Raw genomic sequence first — 18,718 nt, forward strand, 5'->3', positions numbered from 1 at the left:
TGTCATTCCCTGTCTCTCCTGGTAAAAGAATATCAAAGTACAAAATGGCCTCAAGGCCGTGATCACATTCTGAGTGCTGCCCATAAAACATGTTCTCAGGTGAGATTTCAGGGGTGTGACTGCAAGGCTCTGAGACATCATGGAGGGAGAGACCCAGCCTTTCTAGCCTCCCAGGTGACACCAACCTTTCAGCTGACTCCTCCACAGTGCCATTTGTAGGAATGATGTCCCATCTCTTTGGACATCCCAGCTTAGTTGAGTGGCCAGATGTCTTCAGCCCCAGCCAACATCACAAGCAGCAGCAGAACTGCCGAGCTAAGCCCAATCAATCCACAGTCACATGAAATAATAAAATTATTTATATTTTAAACCACTAAGTTTTGGGGTTGTTTATTATATAGTAATAGATAAGCAAAATACCAATCATAGATTATTTGAAACTGAAGAATAAAAAGGAAAGAACCTACAATACTTCCATCGTTAGTCCCGCAGTGCCACCCAGGTTTTACCATCTTTTTCCCCTTACATTCACTTTTACATAGTTATAATTATTATATGTGTAATTTTTTATAGTGGTTTTGTTTCATGTGGCATCACATATCACATTTTTATATGTTAATACATAGTTTTAATAAAGACCTACAAAGGTAAGAACTATATCAAAGTAGAAATACTAGGTTGAATAATTGACATAAATTGCTGCTTGGGCCCAATCTAGAAGACCAAGGCCAGAGAGAGTGATGTAGTGAGAGATGGACGTGAGAAGAGGGTCACAGGGATGACTTCAGAATCCATCAGGGAAAAGACTGCTGATGTTAAAAGGGTATGACTACAAGGGGAACAGCATGCCAGACTTTCAATAACAGACACAGAAGAAGGAAACTATTGATCCAAGAGTCACGACCTTGAAGTTAAAGTCTGGGGAGGAGGACACAGAAATTGGAAGGGTTACAAGGAAAACAGACAGACAGAAAGAAAACACCATATATATAATCTACAGCATATAAAGAACTCCCATTTAAAGGAACAAACAAGCAATTCAGTAGAAATTAGCAAGGATCTCAAGAGGAAATTCACAGGAAAAAATATAAATGACCAATAAATGTCTTCAACATGCTAAGACTCACTGATAATCATTTGACATAGATGATAATCAATGACATAAATGTCATTTTTCTCATAAATAAAAAGAGTTGATACTATTCCACAATGAATAGCATGTGGGAAAGCATGGTTTCTGATAGATGGTAATGGGAGTATAAAATGGTACAGTTGCTTTGGAGGAAATTTGGAAATACTTATCAAAATATAAAATATGCATAATTCTCCCTTTAATCCAGCAATTCCACCACTAGAAATCTATCCTAGAGAAACACCCTTGTGTGTCCACAGAAATACATGTACAAAGACATCCATGGCAGCATGCTTCTTCCAACTGGGACGAAAGCTTCATGAGAGTGGGGACTTTGTCACTGTCCCTGTATCTTCAGTAGCTAGATCGCTGCCTGGAATATAGTAGACGGTCAGCAAATATTTGCTGAATGAATGAATGGGACTGAAAATTGAAAACAAAATAATTTTCTGTCAATAGGAAATGGTCACATCTACCCTATAGAATACTATGAGCTGTTAGAAACAATGAAGTAAATTTATATGTACTGACCTTGAAAGATCTCCAGGACCAAGTTTAGTTAAAAAAAGAATAAATAGTAAAAAATTAGAAACAACATAAATTCCATCATTGGAGGACTGATTTATTGGATTGTGATTTAAATAAATCTGATACCAGGCATCCGTTTTGATTTTGGCCTTGATCTATATTTATTATTGTTGAAAGATGTCTGTGATATTGCATTTCAAATGGTTAACACTTTGAGCACTTACTATATATTAGGATTATTCCTCTTAATCCTCATAATTTCCTCCTGTTAGGTACCATTGTTAAGTAGATACTACTTAATGATAGGTACTATCATTCCATTTTATAGTTGAGAACACTGCAGCACAAAGAAAGCAACTTTCCCAAAGTTACAATGTGACAGCATCAAGACATAAACTAAGCAGAGTGACTCCAGAGTTCATGCTATTAAAACACCCAAAGATAAAGTGACCATATCTTCCGGTTTAACCATACCGACTCAGCATAATTATTAATAGCATCTTCTTTCTTTTCAAAAAGTCTCCAGATAGGGGCCGGCCCAGTGCCATAGTGGTTAAGTTCTCGGGCTCTGCTTCGGTGGCCAGGGGCTCATAGGTTTATATCCTGGGTGCAGAACTAGCACCACTCATCAAGCCAGCTGTGGTGGCATCCCATATAAAACACAGGAAGATTGGCCCAGATGTTAGCTCAGGGCCAGTCTTCCTCACACACATACACACGAAGTCTCCAGATATGGTCACTAAGTTATATGGTCACTACCTACCTAGAGAACATACACAGGCAATAGTGTGTAGTGGCTAAGAGTTCAGGCTCTGGAGCCAAATTTTTGGAAATTTACTCAAACTCTCTACTTCAGTTTGCTCATGTGTAAAATGAAGATGGCAATAGTGACAGCCTCATGCATCCATTAAAGGACTAAATGATTTGGTACTTTTTTAAGTGCTTGGTACATAGTAAGTACCATATTATTACTCACCCATTTACATAAAGAGTGTGTGTGTGTGTGTGTACACTCATTGTGAAATATCTGGAAGGATTTTCAAAAAATATTAACAGAAGGTATCCCCTGTTAATATTTTTTGAATGTATACACATACACACATATATATATTGAATATACGTATTTATACATTTGTATACACACATATGTGTTTAATACTGAGCACGCATCCTAATAAACATCGCAAAGCCTCGTGGTTTCTACGGCACATCTCGCTTGCTACAGGTACGTGCTAATCTAACCAACAGTGGGAACTCACCAAAGACGATTGAACAACAAAAATTTTTGAACTGTTAAATTAAGGTGAAAATAAAAATATCTCTTTTTATCATTACCATTTCAGATTGTTTCACTTGATTTAATCGATACCAAGTGTAACTTGAAAGAACACCTCACCTTCTAGTTTCTCCTAAGTATTTCTTAATTTCTCCTCAATTAAGTATTTAATTATCTGTAAACAAAACACTTCCCTGGGCATAGTAATCTTTAGACTTATTCGCAGGTAAGCCCTCCCCTACCTGCATTGGAAGCGAACCGCTGAGCGCGAGCGGGGAGCCGAGATTGCGGGTTTCACAGAGACGGACTTGTGCAAACTCCAGCGCAGGGCGTAAACTCGCGCTCGGCCACCTGCCTTGGGCAGCCTGAGAAGTAACTTTGTACTTCCCAGCTTGTTCTACTTTATATACAACCTCAAAAATGAGTACTTGGGCGCACGTTCGGATCCTGGCACGGACCTAGCACCGCTTGCCAAGCCACGCTGTGGCAGCATCCCACATAAAGTAGAGGAAGATGTACACAGAAGTTAGCTCAGCCATAATCTCCCTCTAGCAAAAAGAGGAAGACTGGGACCGCCCTGTCACCCAGCAGTTGGGTTCCCACACTCCGCTTCCCAGGCCTAGGGTTTCGCTGGTTGGGATCCTAGGCGCAGACATGGCATCGCTCATCAGGCCATGCTGAGGCATCCCACACGCACAACTAGAGGCACTCACAACTCGAATATACAACTATGTACTGGGGGGCTTTGGGGAGAAAAAAAAAGTAGACTGGCAACAGATGTTAGCACAGGATCAATCTTCCTCACACACACACACACACACACACACACACACACACACACACACAAAGAGTACTCTAGGTGAAACCAAGCCCAGGGAATGCAAGTCAGGAAAGCAGTTCCCATTGGGGAGAAGTTAGTAGCTAGCTGGCAGGGGACACAAAGAACCTTCTGGAAAGGTTCCATGGACTGACTTGGGGGTGTTTCCAGGGTCTATACAGAATCCTCGAGCTGATGCACCTGATCATATAAATTACATCTCAATTTTAAAATGGTTCTTGTTTCGTTATTAATGAGTTCTCTAGTCACATTCACTTCACGGCGGGCAAGAATCGGTACTGTTTTATATGAATGAAGGAAATGCATTTCGTGGTCTGGCCCTTCTGACGCCATCCCCCACCGCAGGCTCCTCAAGCCATTTACCCATGTGTCGTCGGTAACCGGCCGGTGCATTTCCCAGTCGGAGCCGGCGAGGGAAACCCCGGAGAAGCAAGCCAGCCAGCGAGCTCCTCTGCCTCCCGCCCCGCGCCCGTGGGTGACTGTGCGTCGGGTCGGGCTCAGGGCGGCTTGCCCAGAAGGCGGGCAGCTCGGCCGAGCGTTCACCAGCTGAGCGGGCCGGGCCACCAGCAGCGCGCTCTCCGCGGCCCGCTCGGCGCCAACGCCGGCCGCTCTGGCGAGTGGCGCGCAACATCGCCAGCCCGAGACTCCTCCTCAGCACTGCCCAATGGGCGCTCAGCTGACCCGGAGCAGGAGATGCCCGGCTTCGGGCAATGCGGCCGGCTGCTCCGCGCGCGGCGCCCAGCCGTGCCAGCCGTGCCAGCCGTGCCCAGGCGCGCTCAGCAACGCCCGCGCGCGGTGTCCGGCCGTGCGCCGCAGACGCCCACTCACCTCAACTCCGGCCGTACGATCTGAGTGTAGGTGTAGCATCTGCCCAGCACGATATCGCCAAAATGGGCAGTGGTGCCCGACCCCTGCCACTCCTTGTGGTTGGGCGGCGACCGGGGCCACATCAGGATTGCAGTCACCACTGCGATGATCATCAAGACCAGGAGAGAGAGAACCACGCAGAGACAGATCTGGGCTTTCCTGGAGATGTCGCAGCAGGGTTGTTCCCCCTCGGACACGGGGCTGAATCTGTGGTTGGCCATGGGGGTCTCACGCGGGCTTGGCCAGGCGAAGCTGGAGGAGAGGCCGGCAGCGGCTGGGCAGGAAAGTTGGAGAGCGCTAGCCGGCTCTGAAACTGCACCTCCCCTCTATCTTTCGCTTGCCTTTTCTCGGCTTCCTTTCCCACCCCACCCCCTCCTTCAAAGTTCCCTGGCGGTTGGACCAATAAGGATTCAAAGGACTTACAACAACTACCACAGCGCTCACTTCTAGACTTCTGAGCAGACAACTGGGACTCGCCGTCTCCGGGGAGAAACAGCCACCTGAACCTTACTCTGCAGATGCCCGAATAACAGTTTATCCTGCTGCTCCGGGGCCAGCTCCCTTTATCGACCTTGCACCTCACACTTTAGCCTCATCTGCTTCCTGGAAAGTCTGAAGGCTGCCTGCCTGCCTCTGTGTTTCCGTAATAGCAATGCCTCCCGCCTGGGAAAGAATGCTCTGCTTCTCCTTTTAGCGCTGGGAAATGCCTGTGCAGCCCCCTTTAAAGCCTCCACTTAAGCCTCACCGCTTCTCTCAAGTGGCTTCAGTGGTTAAGCTCTGGGTTCAAACCCAGCTCCACCATACACTGGCTGGGTGACCATAGAGCAAGTTACTTGACCTCTCTGTGTTTCAAATGTAAAGCATAGATAATAGCAGTACCTATTTTACAGGGTTATTATGAGGATTAAGTGAGTTCATATTTACAACGTGTTTAGCACAATGCCTGACTGTAGTAAGCACTCAGTAAAAGTTAGCTATTACTGCCTGCTCTGTGAGGCTATGGAGGGGATGCAATTTTCCAATCCGTGGGAGGTGCTTGGAACAGTGTCTGGCAGGAAGTAAACACTGTAAGTGGTGGTTCAGTAAATAACTGAGTGGCTTTTCCCAGACATCTCCTGCCTCTCCTCTCTCAAGTTTCCTTAGCACGAGGAGCATCTGTGACATTTCAGCAGATGCCTAAGGAAAGCGGAAGATCAAACCACAGGACTCCCTGGGGCAGAAGTTTTCCAGACAGAGGGAATAGCAAATGCAAATACTCTGAGGCAGAAATGCTGTTGGCCTGTTCCAGGAGCGTCAAGGAGGCCATCGGAGCCGGAATGCAAGGTTGAGAGAGGCAGAATAGGAGAGAAGTTCAGAGGGGAGCAGGAGGCCAGGTCACCTGTGGCCTGTAGGACAGGACAAGGACTTTTGGACTGTGAATTTTAGTTTTAACCCATTCAAGGTCACTGAGTGACTTGATCTGGCATGACTTTTTAAGGGTTCAATTCAGCTTCTGCATTGAGAATAAACTGTGGGAGAGTAAGGATGGAAAGATGGAGAGCAGCCACTGCAGTGGAGACTGGATGACTTTGACTGAGAGAGTAGTAACAAAGGCGGCAAAGGAAAACCTACTTGGATCCTGGATGTGGTGGGAAGGAAGAAGCAAGATTTGAGGATGAATTTGATGTGCAGTTTGCGAGAAAAAGAGTAGTCAAAGATGACTCCAGGATTTTTGGTGTGAGTAACTGACCGAAGGAAGGACAACGTTGCCGTTTAGAGCAATAGGAAAATCAGGCTAAAGTAGATTTGGTTTTGGGGAAAAGGTGTGAAACAAGAATTTGGTTTTGGCGGTGTTAAGTTTGAGATGTCTTTTAGACCTCCAGGAGGAGACGTCAAGTAGCCAATTGGGTATCAACATCTGGAATTCAGGCAAGGGTTCAGTGCTGGAGACATGATTATGGAAAGCTTTAGCATATCGATAGTTTTTTGTTTGTTTGTTTGTTTGTTTTTGGTGAGGAAGATTGGCCCTGAGCTAACATCTGTTGCCAATCTTCGTCTTTTTTGTATATGAGATGCTGCCACAACATTGCTTGATGAGTGGTGTGTAGCTCCGTTCCCAGGATTCAAACTGGGAAACTCTGGGCCACTGAAGCAGAGCACACAAACTTAACCGCTACGCCACCGGGCAGCCCTAGCATATTGATAGTTTTTAAAGCCAGGAGGGCAAATAAGATCATGTAGAGAGTGAGTGCAGAAACAGAAGACAAGAGTCCCAGAGTCTCAACCATGGGGCGTCCCTGTAGTGGAGATCAGAAAGGTGAGACGAGCTCCAGCAAAGAGGACTGGGAGGAGTGACCCCTGAGACAAAAGAAAGGGCCCCTGGGAGCTACTGGTGCTGTTGACAGGAGCTCTTTTAGAGGAATGTTGGGGACAAAGCCCAAGGAGAGTAGGTTTAAGAGAGTATGTGAGAAGAGAGTGTATCATAAGTCAGATGATTTAAGGGGAAGAGTTCTGTGTAAAGGAATAGAAGACACTATTCCTATCTTCTATTCCTGGAGCAAGGACAGAGCATGTTGTTCTGAGAAGAGACCTGCAACACTATGTTTGTAGGGTGACAGACAACCCAGCAGACAAGTAACAACCAATAAGGAGGAAGGAGAGGGGGAAGTTGTGGGAGGGAAAAGCTCAGGTGTCAGGAAAGGAGTCCCAGACGCAGGGGGCCCTGGGCAGGAGCTCTGCCCCCTCACGGAAGGAAGGTGGAGAACAGGGCTTCAGGGGCCAGAAGGGGAGCGCACCTGCTGACAGTGACATGTGGGCATTCTCTTCTGATTGCTTCTCAGTGAAATGGGAAGTCATCTTCTGTGACTGGGTGGGGGATGGGTGGGGCTGGAGGAGACTGGGGAAATGAGAGTCGTTCTCAGGGTGTCATTAAGTGGTCAGAAATTTAAAGAAAGACCAGTCAGTGTGGATGTATTTTTTAAATTTTTTGTCCAGCCACTCCCCACTGCTTAGAAGAAAGGGTGAAAGTAGGCACAGAGCTGGATTTGATGGGGTTGAGGTTGGCTAATGTATTAGTTTACTGGGGCTGCCGTATCAAAGCCATGAAGTCTGTCGTGACTTAAACAGAAATTTATTGTCTCACAGTTCCCGAGGCTGGAAATCTGAGATCAAGGTGTCAGTGGGGTCCGTGTCCTCTGACGCCCCTCTCCTTGGCTTGTAGATGGCTGCTTCCTTGCTGTATGCTCACATGGTCTTTCCTTTGTATGTCCGAACATCTGTGTCCAAGTTTCCTCTTCTCATAAGGACACCAGTCGTATTAGAGCCCACCCTAATGACCTCATTTTAACTGAATTACCTCTTGAAAGGCCCTTACTCCAAATCCAGTCACTTTCTGAGGTTCTGGGGGTTAGGATTTCAACATATGATTTTTTGGGGGGATTGGGACACCATTCAACCCATAACACCGGGTAAGTGCAGGCAGTAAGAGAAAGGCAAAGAAGTTGAAAGTTTAAGCAGACAGGATTTTAATAATGGGCCATGGCACCTAAGTCCTGCAGAAACTGAAGTGAGGGCAAAAGGAAGGTGCGAGGCAGTGAAAAACTAAGAAAGCCCATGGCAGGGAGATCCTGATGGGGCCAAAGTGTTGACAGAGGAGAGGAAATCTCCACTAGCTTGCAGGTTACTCCATCCAAAACTGACTTGTTCATCTTTCTTCTTCAAAACGGTTCCTCTTCTGGTCTTTCCAATTTCAGTAAAGAGAATCCACACACATACACACACACACACCCCCAGTTGCTCAAGCTAGAGAAGGTCTTCTTTGACTTTTTGCTCTCCTTCATCCCATACATCCAACTCGAAGTTGGTTCCTTCAACCCAAAAATTATTCATTAGCTATCCACTTTCTTCATCTTCACTACCACCAGCTTAGTCCAAAAGAAAGGCCACCTTCTTACTCACCTAGAAAGAGCTTCCCAACCATTCTCTCCAAATCCACTCTCCTCAACCGCCGGCACCCATTGTCTCCACCACAGCCAGGGTGGTGGCTTTCTTTTAAGCCTCTCTCCATAAAGATGTAACTTTTGGAATGCAACTCTGATTACCTCATCCTTGCACTTGCTGTAGACACAGCAGGCAAGCACCTGAGCCCCTCTACTCCTCCAGACTCCACCGGCACCTCTGTCCCCAGCCCCCAAGGCACTCCAGCCCTACTGGCCTTCTGTCTGTCCCCAGAGAGAATGAACACGTTCCCTATCAGCACATGTTGCCCTACTTGATTCTTTTAAATGAGCCCCAGTATTCCAGTGGATAGTGTACCATGGTTTCTTTAACTAGACCCAGTTCGATGGGCACTTGGGTTTCCCACCCCTTTGTTACTACATTAAATATTGGAATAAATATTCAGCATATTTTTTTCACATGTCCAAGTACATACACTTCTAAAAGTCGACTTCCTGGGACAAAGGGCACAAACGTTTAAAAGTCTGCAAGATGGGGGCTGGCCCAGTGGCATAGTGATTAAGTTACACACTCTGCTTTGGTCATCCGGGGTTCGCAGTTTCGGATCCCAGGCGCAGACCTATGCACCACTCATCAAGCCATGCTGTGGCAGCATCCCACATACAAAATAGAGGAAGATGGGCACAGATGGTAGCCCAGGGCCAATCTTCCTCACACACATACACAAAAACTTGCAAGATATTTCCAGCCAAGGGAGTTGTACCAATTGACACTCACACCCACAAAGTTATGGTTTCATATTTGCTTTGTCTTATTTTCTGATTATGAATCAGGGGTGACTTGGGAGCACTTGAGCTTTTAGTTTCTCCTTCTGTTAAATGTGACAAATAGTTGAGAAACTCTTCCTGAACTTTCAGGTGACGGCCTAAACACCCCACATCTGGGAAATTCTTCACGAGCTTTCTCATTCCTATCATGGGTTCTCATACGCACCCTATACTTCCTGATTTTGTTTTTTTTTTTTAGACAGTTTCCTCCTCCTCCTTTGCCCCACACTAGATTGTAAATGGACACCAAAACAGTCTTTTTCTCAGGTGTGAGCCCCATGACTACCAAGTTCCTGGTCCCTAGGAGGCACTGCAAACTGTTTGTTGATGAATATCATCCTTAAAGCAAATCTTTTCTTCTGTCATTCATTTATTCATTCATTCGTGCATTAAATATTTACTGAACACCTGCTGTGTTCCAGGAACTGTTTTAGGTCCTGAGTATACAGCAGTTAAAAGAATGCAGTCCTGGGGCTGGCCCCGTGGCCGAGTGGTTGAGTTCGCGCGCTCCGCTGCGGGCGGGCCAGTGTTTCGTTGGTTCGAGTCCTGCCCGCGGACATGCCACTGCTTATCGGACCACGCTGGGGCGGCGTCCCACATGCCACAACTAGAGGAACCCGCAACGAAGAGTGCACAGCTATGTACCGGGGGCTTTGGGGAGAAAAAGGAAAAAATAAAATCTTTAAAAAAAAAAAAAGAATGCAGTCCTTATAGAGCTTGTGTTGTAATAGGGGGCCAACATATCATTGACAAAATAAATAAGTAAACCACGGCATAGGTGAAGTGGTAACGAGGGCTAAGAAACAAAATAAGTAGGAAATGAGATAAAGCCTGGAGGGAGGGTTGCAAGTTTGGATAGAGGCTCCAAGGAAGGTCTTACTGAGAAGGTGGCATTTGAGTAGGCATCTGAAGAAGGTGAGGCAGCCACACAACATCTGGGGAAACAGGGTTCTAGGTAGAGGGAAGAAAAGAGCAAAGGACCTAAGGCAGAAGCAAGCCTGGTGTGTTCAAAGAACAGCAAAGGTCAAGTAAGAGGTGCCTGGTACAGAAAGAGCAAGGAGGAAAAAAGTAGCAGAGGACCGAGATGTGCTGGCATGTGTGCTGGGGGCGGGGGGATGGATGGCACTCAGAGCGCAGAAGAGTGACATTTTCTGCTCTGTTTTCTTAGGCTTGCTTTGGTTGCTTGTCAAGAATAAACTGAAGTGGGGCAAGGGCATAAGCAGGGTGCCCACTTAGGAGGCTATGGTGCTCTGATCCAGGCAAGAGATGGTGGGAGCTTAAACAGGGTTGGCATCAGCAGATGTGGCTGAGTTCTTGATATATTTTGAAGATAGAACTGGCAGAATTTGTTTATGGAATAAAGAGAGAAAGAGACAGATCAAAGATAACTCCAAGGATTTTGACTTGAGCAACTGGAAGGATGGAGATATTAACTGAGTTAAGGAAGCCTATGAAAGGAGAGTTTGTTCGGGGCATGTTAAATTTGAGATGCCATTATATTCCCAAGTGAAAATGTTGAGGAGACAAACACTTTGCCAGGCTTTGCAAATATTAACTCGTTCAATCTCCATTACAACCCCAGAGGTAGGGAGTATTCTTGGCGCCATTTTACAGGGGAAGACCTCGAAAGGATGAGTGTCTTACCCAAGGTCACCTAGCTAGTAGGTAACAGAACTGGGGAACTGGGTTTAAGCCCAAGCAATTGGCTCCAGACAGCATGCTCTTCTGCGCCAGGCTACCTCTCAGCTGAGCAAACACACTCCACCCCCCCAACCAGCTCAGTCCAGTCACTTAAGAAAATCCTTGCCGTTAGCTCTGAACCAATCACTGTGGTCAGGGACTGGTGTGCTCTGATTAGATTAGGTCTGCGTCTCCTGCTGCCTGAACTAAGGGGTGGAGCCCCACATGGGCTGAGAATGGAGCAGGGAAAGTTCTCTTGAGGAAAACCAGGGTATCATCACCAGAAGGGTGAATGGATGCTGAATTCAAAAACAACAGAGAAACACACTCACTGATGTCAAATTTAGCCCACTCACAGTGACTTGGGCAAAATTTATGTATTAGCCATTCCATATGTGCATTTCAAACCACCCAGAACGCCCCGAAATTCAGGCCAAAATTTTCTCAACAGATTTTCTTATGAGATGTTTACTTAATTCCCTGGGACACTGAGCTTTCCATTGTCATGTTCCAGCACGAAGAGGGTAAAGGTCAAACATCTCAGCTGGGAGGAGGAAGGCATTCTTGAATATCTAAGCGGCAGCTGAGCCATGTTTTCTCAACCTACCATTCTTTAGAACAGGCTAAAAACAAGCAAACAGGAAGCTCAAAAGAGAGCCCCAAATAGAATTCATTGAAAGTAAAGGTACTGAATATCATTCGCTGATTTTTTATTTTGCCTTTTTTTAAAAAAAAATAAACAAGTTTTTAGAGCAGTTTTAGGTTCACAGCAAAATTGAGCGGAAATTATAGAGTTCCCACATGCCCACATGCCCCACACTTGTGTAGCCTCCCCTGCTATCAACATCCTGACCAGAGCGGTACATTTGTTACAATCAATGAAACTACACTGACGCATAATTATCACCCAAAGCCCATAGTTTATATTGGAGTTCACCCTTGGTGTTTGACAAATGAATAATGACGTATTTCCACCATAATAGAATTATACGGAATCATTTCACTGCCCTAAATATCCTCTGTGCTCCCTCTAATCGTTACTCCTTTCCCCCTAACTTCTGGCAACCACTGATCTTTTTCCTGTCTCCATGGTTTTGCCTTTTCCAGAATGTCATACAGTTAGAATCACACAGTATGTGACCTTTTCAGATTGCCGCCTTTCACTTAGCAATATGCATTTAAATTTCCTCCGTATCTTTTCATCGCTTGACAGCTTATTTCTTTTTAGCTCTGAATAATATTGCATTGTCTGAATGTACCACCGTTTATCCGTTCACTTACTGAAGGACATTTTGGTTATTTTGTTTTGTTTGCTGAGACTAAATTTTTTTTCAAACCGATACATTTTAAAATTCTGCTTATTTAACTAGGTAATTGGTAATCAAAGCAAAGTTCAAATTTATGTTTTAAAACAATATGCCTCCTTGCAAAGTAACAACTCTACAAATAATTTTTTCAAGTTATAATGAGTTTGTACTCATATATAATTTTGAAAATTCAGAAGAGTAGAAATAAAATAAAATTACTCATAGCTTCATCACTCAGAAATAAATATAATTAATGTTAATAATTTCGTGTACTATATATGATTTTCCCAGAATTTATATCATAGAATTTGAACTTAACATATGATAGATATTTTACCTGCCTTTAAATATTCTTCATAAATAACATTTCTAATAATACATAATCTGCCATAGTATTGTCATACTATAGTTTATTTGATCATTGTCCTGATTTCAAATGCTTCTAATCTTTTGCTATGCTATGATAACATCATAAAAAATCTCCTGGGCACATCCCTTATGATTTTATTAAAAATTTCTAGAATTTGAATGAAAATATTATTTCTTGACGTTGGAAGAAAAATGACAAAAATCAAGAGAAACTGGGAATTAAAACATATTCTAAAGCTATAATCATTAAAACTCGTGCAGAAAAGAAAATAGCTCAGCTCTCCAAGTTACATTAATTATCAAGAACATCATCAAGAACCCAGAAATGTTTTCCTTTTTTAAAATTGCATTTGTCACATTGTTTTTTCCTGATCAAAAGCATGGTACGTGTCTTTTGCAAAATAATTTGAAAATATAAAAATTACAAGTAGGATAAAAACCATCCATAATCTCAATAGCTAGAGAAAACCACATTTGTACTTATACATACAACATATATATAGTTGTCTACATACACACGCATATCTAAATGCATAGTTTAGAACTAAGTTCTTAAAACCAGCCACAAAATATTAAGCATCAAAATATTGTCACAAAAGTTCACTCATTCATTCATGTACACGCTTCAGAACTGTGCACAGAGTCTGTGCTGTGCACCGGCTGTGGACTAGATTCCAGGAATACAAAGACCTTCAGAACAAGGTGTCTGCCCTGCACAGGTCTATGGTCTACTCTGGAGAAGGGGTTCTTATGAACTAAGGGTAATTGATTGTTGTGCACAGCACGATACAAGCTCATCGGCAGAAGTGTAGTGGCAGGCGTGAGGGAACGGTGAATGAACTAGAATTAGAAGTTCTCTCAGGGCCTCAGTCAGAAATTATTTTCTCATCTTTTATGTACGGTCCTAAAGCTTGGTTTGTCAGCTGCCAAACTATGATCTGACTAGAAGGTAATTGTAAGGAAACTACTGCCTTCTTTTTTAGCACTTGAATGTGGACCTGTCTTATTCTATTCATGTATTATCATGTGCAGTGTTATCTCACTTAAATTTCACCCTGAGTTAGTTGTTTTTCCCTTTACAGTGAGAGGGTGGCACACCAGAAACCACAAAAAGACCTCTTTCTCAGAATTACACAAGGCAGAGTGCAATTTCAAAATCTCATTTTTTTTTTTTTTAGAATGCATTTTTTTTTTCTTTAAAGATTTTATTTTTTCCTTTTTCTCCCCAAAGCCCCCCGGTACATAGTTGTGTATTCTTCGTTGTGGGTTCCTCTAGCTGTGGCATGTGGGACGCTGCCTCAGCGTGGTCTGACCAGCAGTGCCATGTCCGCGCCCAGGATTCGAACCGACGAAACACTGGGCCGCCTGCAGCGGAGCGCGCGAACGTAACCACTTGGCCACGGGGCCAGCCCCTCAAAGTCTCATTTTTAATGGGTACCAATTACTGGTGGAAAAAAAAAGGAATGAAAAAATTTAAAAAATTGTATGCCATATTTAATGTCCAAACAAAAAATATTTTACACATGTTAATGTTTTACACATACTGTATAAGGAAATATCATGTCTTCACCACACAACTATTAATTCATCTTTTCAATTTGTTTAATAAATGCTTATGGTGAGTTTACCATAGCCAGCACTGTATAAGCAGTGAATAAAACAGATGAAAATCACTGCCCTCAGCCACTTTGGAAAACAGTTTGGCAGTTCCTCAAAATGTTAAACAGAGTTAGTATACAACCAGAAATTTCAATCCTATCTATCTACCTAAGATATATGAAAACATGCATTCAAACAAAAAATGTGCATGAATGTTCATAGCAGCATTATCATAATAACCAAAAAGTGGAAACAACCCAAATGCTATTTGTTGATGAATGGATAAACAACATGTGGTATACTTAAAGATGGAATATTACTCAGCCATAAAAAGGAATGAAGTCCTGACACATGCTAGAACGCGGATGATCCTTAAAAACATTACGCTAAGTGAAGGAAGCTAGTCACACAAGATCATATATTGTATGATTCCATTTCTATGAAATGTCCAGAATAAGCAAATCTATAGAGACAGAAAGTAGATTAGTGGTGGCCTAGGGCTACATGTGGGAGGAATGGGGAGTGACAGCCAGTGGGGATGGTGTTTCTTTTTTGGTGAATTATATGTTCTAAACTTAGATTGTGTGATGGTTGCAAAACTGTGAATATACTGAAAACCGTTGAATTGTATACTTTAAAAGGATGAATTTTATGATATGTGAATTGTATCTCAATAAAGATTTTTTTAAAGTCCCTGCCCCGTAGAGTTTACATTCTCTAGTGCAGCTCCCTCCCATTTCTCTGGATCTGATATGAAGACAATTCATTTTATATTTCATTCCACTGGGGAAATACTAGAGGGAAAAAAAGAGAAAAGGGAACATGGTGTATTTAGCATTTATTAGTTTATGCTACCATCCAACAAAATGGTGGCTTTCTGGCTCTGTATCCCATACCTCCTCCTGGCCCCAGAAACAGGGAAAGTTGTTTCCATAAGAACTATTCATTTGCTGCTTCTTATCACTCTTAGGAGGAGAAGGAGGGAAAGAGGAGCAAAGAGAGGAGGAAGAAGGAAAGAGAAGGAAAAAAAAGAGGAGGAGAAAAGGAAGTAGAGGTTTAAAAATAAACCCATGAGGTAGGCACTACTACTATACCCATTTCACAGATTTGGAAACAGCATTGTGGACACCAAATTTTCAGAGGCAGCATTGGTGGAAATACTATTGATTGGATCTTGGGCTGAACATCCACGGTGCATACTTCAGTTCTTTTGTCCAGAGATCTGGGCAGGAGGCTCTCCACTGGAGCAATGGTATAATTTGGATGCTACTGACTCTTTCCTAATTCCTTCACCCTCCCAGAGATTCTGGAGCTTCCAAATACTCTGTATTGCAAGATTGGGAGATGGCTCTGTTGTACATAAGTAAGAACGCTGACCGTGGCAGAGAGGTCAAATAAATTAAGTGAAGAAACACAGGTACCATGTGATGGATATGGGATTCAATTCCCATCCACCTAATCCCAGGTATTGACTCTTAGCCACAATACTCTACAAGAGGCACTGAGCTGCGCAGGCTAGGGCTCCATGATGCCACCCACAGGGAAGAGGGCACCAGCCTACAAGTTGTGATGAGCACATGGCTCAGGTGGGAACCATTTTGTTCTGTTTCATTATGGGAATACATAGGTATTGTCACCAAATACTTAATACATAGTAAAACTTCATTAATTGACATTAAACACTATTAATCAAAACGCTGTTACTAGATTTTTTTAATTAAACATTTACTCTCTAATGAATTCCCTGTAAATGATTCTCTGTAATATTAATGGGAAGGAGTGGTGAAGACAGCGTGGGGTTGAGGTGGAGAGACTTTCTTTAACAGAAGGACCAGTTTGCAACAGTCCTGGAGGTGTGTGCTTCTGCACTTACAGGCAGGAGGAGTGCCATCTTGTTCAGCCAAGGTCACAAGACAAAGGCATAGTGGAACAGGTGTTTGACCCTGGGCCCAGAAAGATACTCTCAAGACTGAACGTCATGGAAAGAGACCTGGCCGGCCACTGCACAACCATACAGCTCACAGAAAAACTGTGAAAATCACTCCAGACCTCACCCTCCAAAGCCGCTAGCAGGAGTAACAGCTCTCTACAGCCTAACACACCTGCAGGATGCTACAATAACGCAACTTCATGGCGATGGCCTGACTCATCCTGAAAAGATTCACTTTCCATTCAGGGCACCATCTTCACAAGGCCAGGTGGTAGGTAACTTCTTCTAAGTCAAAGTGTTTCCCAGTCTTTCTTAACCTGTCCAACACTTTCTTATCACATCTCCTCTTAGATTAAGAAAATGGTTGAATGTCACTTCCTGGATGTGGGTTGCACCACAAAATATAAGTTTGACATGTCTTTTTCAAACCCCAGCCCTGTCTTGTGGCACAAACCTGTAGCCACAAACTAAAATGGCTAAAACAAAAATGTTGGAGATTAGAAAGAAAACCTCTCAGCTAGCAGGATGTTGCATAGGGTTAAACCCGTTCTTCTTCTGAGAGTCTTTCACAGCTAAGTTTCACTGCACAGTCTGTTTTCACAACCATGTAAAAGGCCAGGTCTTCTAGTGTTTTTCTTTTATGAGCAAAGCTTCCCCCAACCCACCCTGCTGTGTATTAGCAAAAACACTGAAAAGTAGTTTTTTCATGTTTGCTCAGTTGTTGTTGGTATTAATGGTGTGTTTTGTTTGGTTTTACTTTTTTTTTTTCAAAGTCCACGGTTATTTTCAAAATAAAGGTCTATTTTATGATGTCATTGTGAAGCTTATGCTTCTGCTGCCAGGAATGAGAGAATTTTGTAGACATTGGATTTGGAACCTCAGAGCATCTATCACTTGGCACAGTACTTGCTCTGCTAGAGGAATCCAGAGCTCTCAGACTGCCTTACCTTTGTTCCCTGAAACCTTTGGACCACCGGAATTAAAAGCTGAAGTCTGTGAAATAATTAAGAAACTGGTTTCTTTGGAAGTAGGGCGGGGTGTTTATCTGTGGTAATAACCAGATGGCTAGCTGTCTTTCAAATTGGACTCTCAATTTGAACATGGAACATGCACTCAGGGACACATACACTCCAAGGCGGTCATCTTTAGTGGGAACCAATACTCTACATTGACTGAAGCTTCTATCTGGACTCAGCGTTTACTTTCCTCTTTGGAGCTTTTCAGCTGGAAATAATACATGGTTGTTCAATTCATCACTAGACTATAGAGATCCAGGGAAACTCAATATATGGATACATCAATATTACAAAAGCATTTACTTTTTCACCCATTGACCTCGTTTCTAGGAATTTATCCTACAAATATTCTGCACACATAAGAAATGATGGATATACCAGATTACTCACTGCAACATTGTTTACAAGGGAAAATGAGTGCAAACCAAGCAAATGATGTTCCCAACAGGGGATAGGTTAAATAAATTATGGAACATCCCTCCCATGGAATATCATGTAGCTGTTAAAAAAAAAAAAGTGAGGAATCTCTCTATGTGTTGATACAGAGTAAGCTCTAGGATATAGTAGTAAGCAGAAAAAAGCAAGATACAAAGTATTGTGTATTGAATGCTCCCTTTCATGTAAGAAAAGATAGGGAGTAACAATATTTATTCATATGTGCTTGAATTTCCACAAAGAAAAATGTAGTTATCAGAGTGAAGATTAGGGGACAGAAAAGATGACAGAGACGAGAGTGAGGCTTTTCATATTGTTTTTATTTTTGAGCCATGTGTATATATTGGCTTTTCAAAAATAACATAAAAATCATCAAATATAATCTAAAACAAAAATAAGTACTTATGTTACAAAAATGGACTATTGGGGACAGCATGTCTTTCACTTCCCATCAGGCATGCTTATCAAGTCAACTAGAGGATGACTTGTGCCTTCCCTTGTTTCCTCAAATGATTCAGAAACCACACAGAGCTGATGACAACTTCCTTCCTCTTGGCTTTGGCCCTTCTGTGGCTGCCCCAGGGGCCCTGAGAACAGAGCCAGCCAACAGGAAGTGCAAGTACTTATTATATGACCCTTAGACCGGAGGCGTCATAGATATTTGCATGCCTATGAGAAGACTATTTGGAAATTCAGAAATGTTCCCAAGCTAAACACACCCATTTCCCTGGGTCCCTTTAGGCCAAGGTTCACAATGAGGTCACAGTAACCCCAACAACCTCTATCTCAGTGTTTTTTGAAGCCTCCGCTTGTTTGGAAGATCATCAGCTGCTTTAAGAGAGTCTCCCTCTCTTTGTTTCTGCAGGTGCTCCCAGAGAATATTTCCTCTCTGCTCACAAAGGCTGCCCACAGCCCTGTGGCTTCTATCAGGACCTTCCTGTCCTGCTCAATCCCTGCTGGTGACATATAGGCTGTGGG

General features: G+C 43.3%; 1 protein-coding gene across 1 annotated transcript in view; it reads right to left on the reverse strand.

Moving 5' to 3' along the window:
* The window catches only part of CD38 (CD38 molecule), a 49,322-nt gene extending 44,282 nt beyond the window's left edge, over window positions 1-5,040 (reverse strand). The window contains exon 1 of the mRNA XM_046657569.1: window positions 4,603-5,040. Coding sequence (XP_046513525.1) covers window positions 4,603-4,862 — 260 coding nt within the window. The 5' untranslated portion in view covers window positions 4,863-5,040. The remainder of the gene's footprint in view (window positions 1-4,602) is intronic.
* Between the last annotated feature and the right edge of the window lie 13,678 nt (window positions 5,041-18,718).

Source organism: Equus quagga, chromosome 3 (genome assembly GCF_021613505.1).
Source record: "Equus quagga isolate Etosha38 chromosome 3, UCLA_HA_Equagga_1.0, whole genome shotgun sequence".
Taxonomy (NCBI): domain Eukaryota; kingdom Metazoa; phylum Chordata; class Mammalia; order Perissodactyla; family Equidae; genus Equus; species Equus quagga.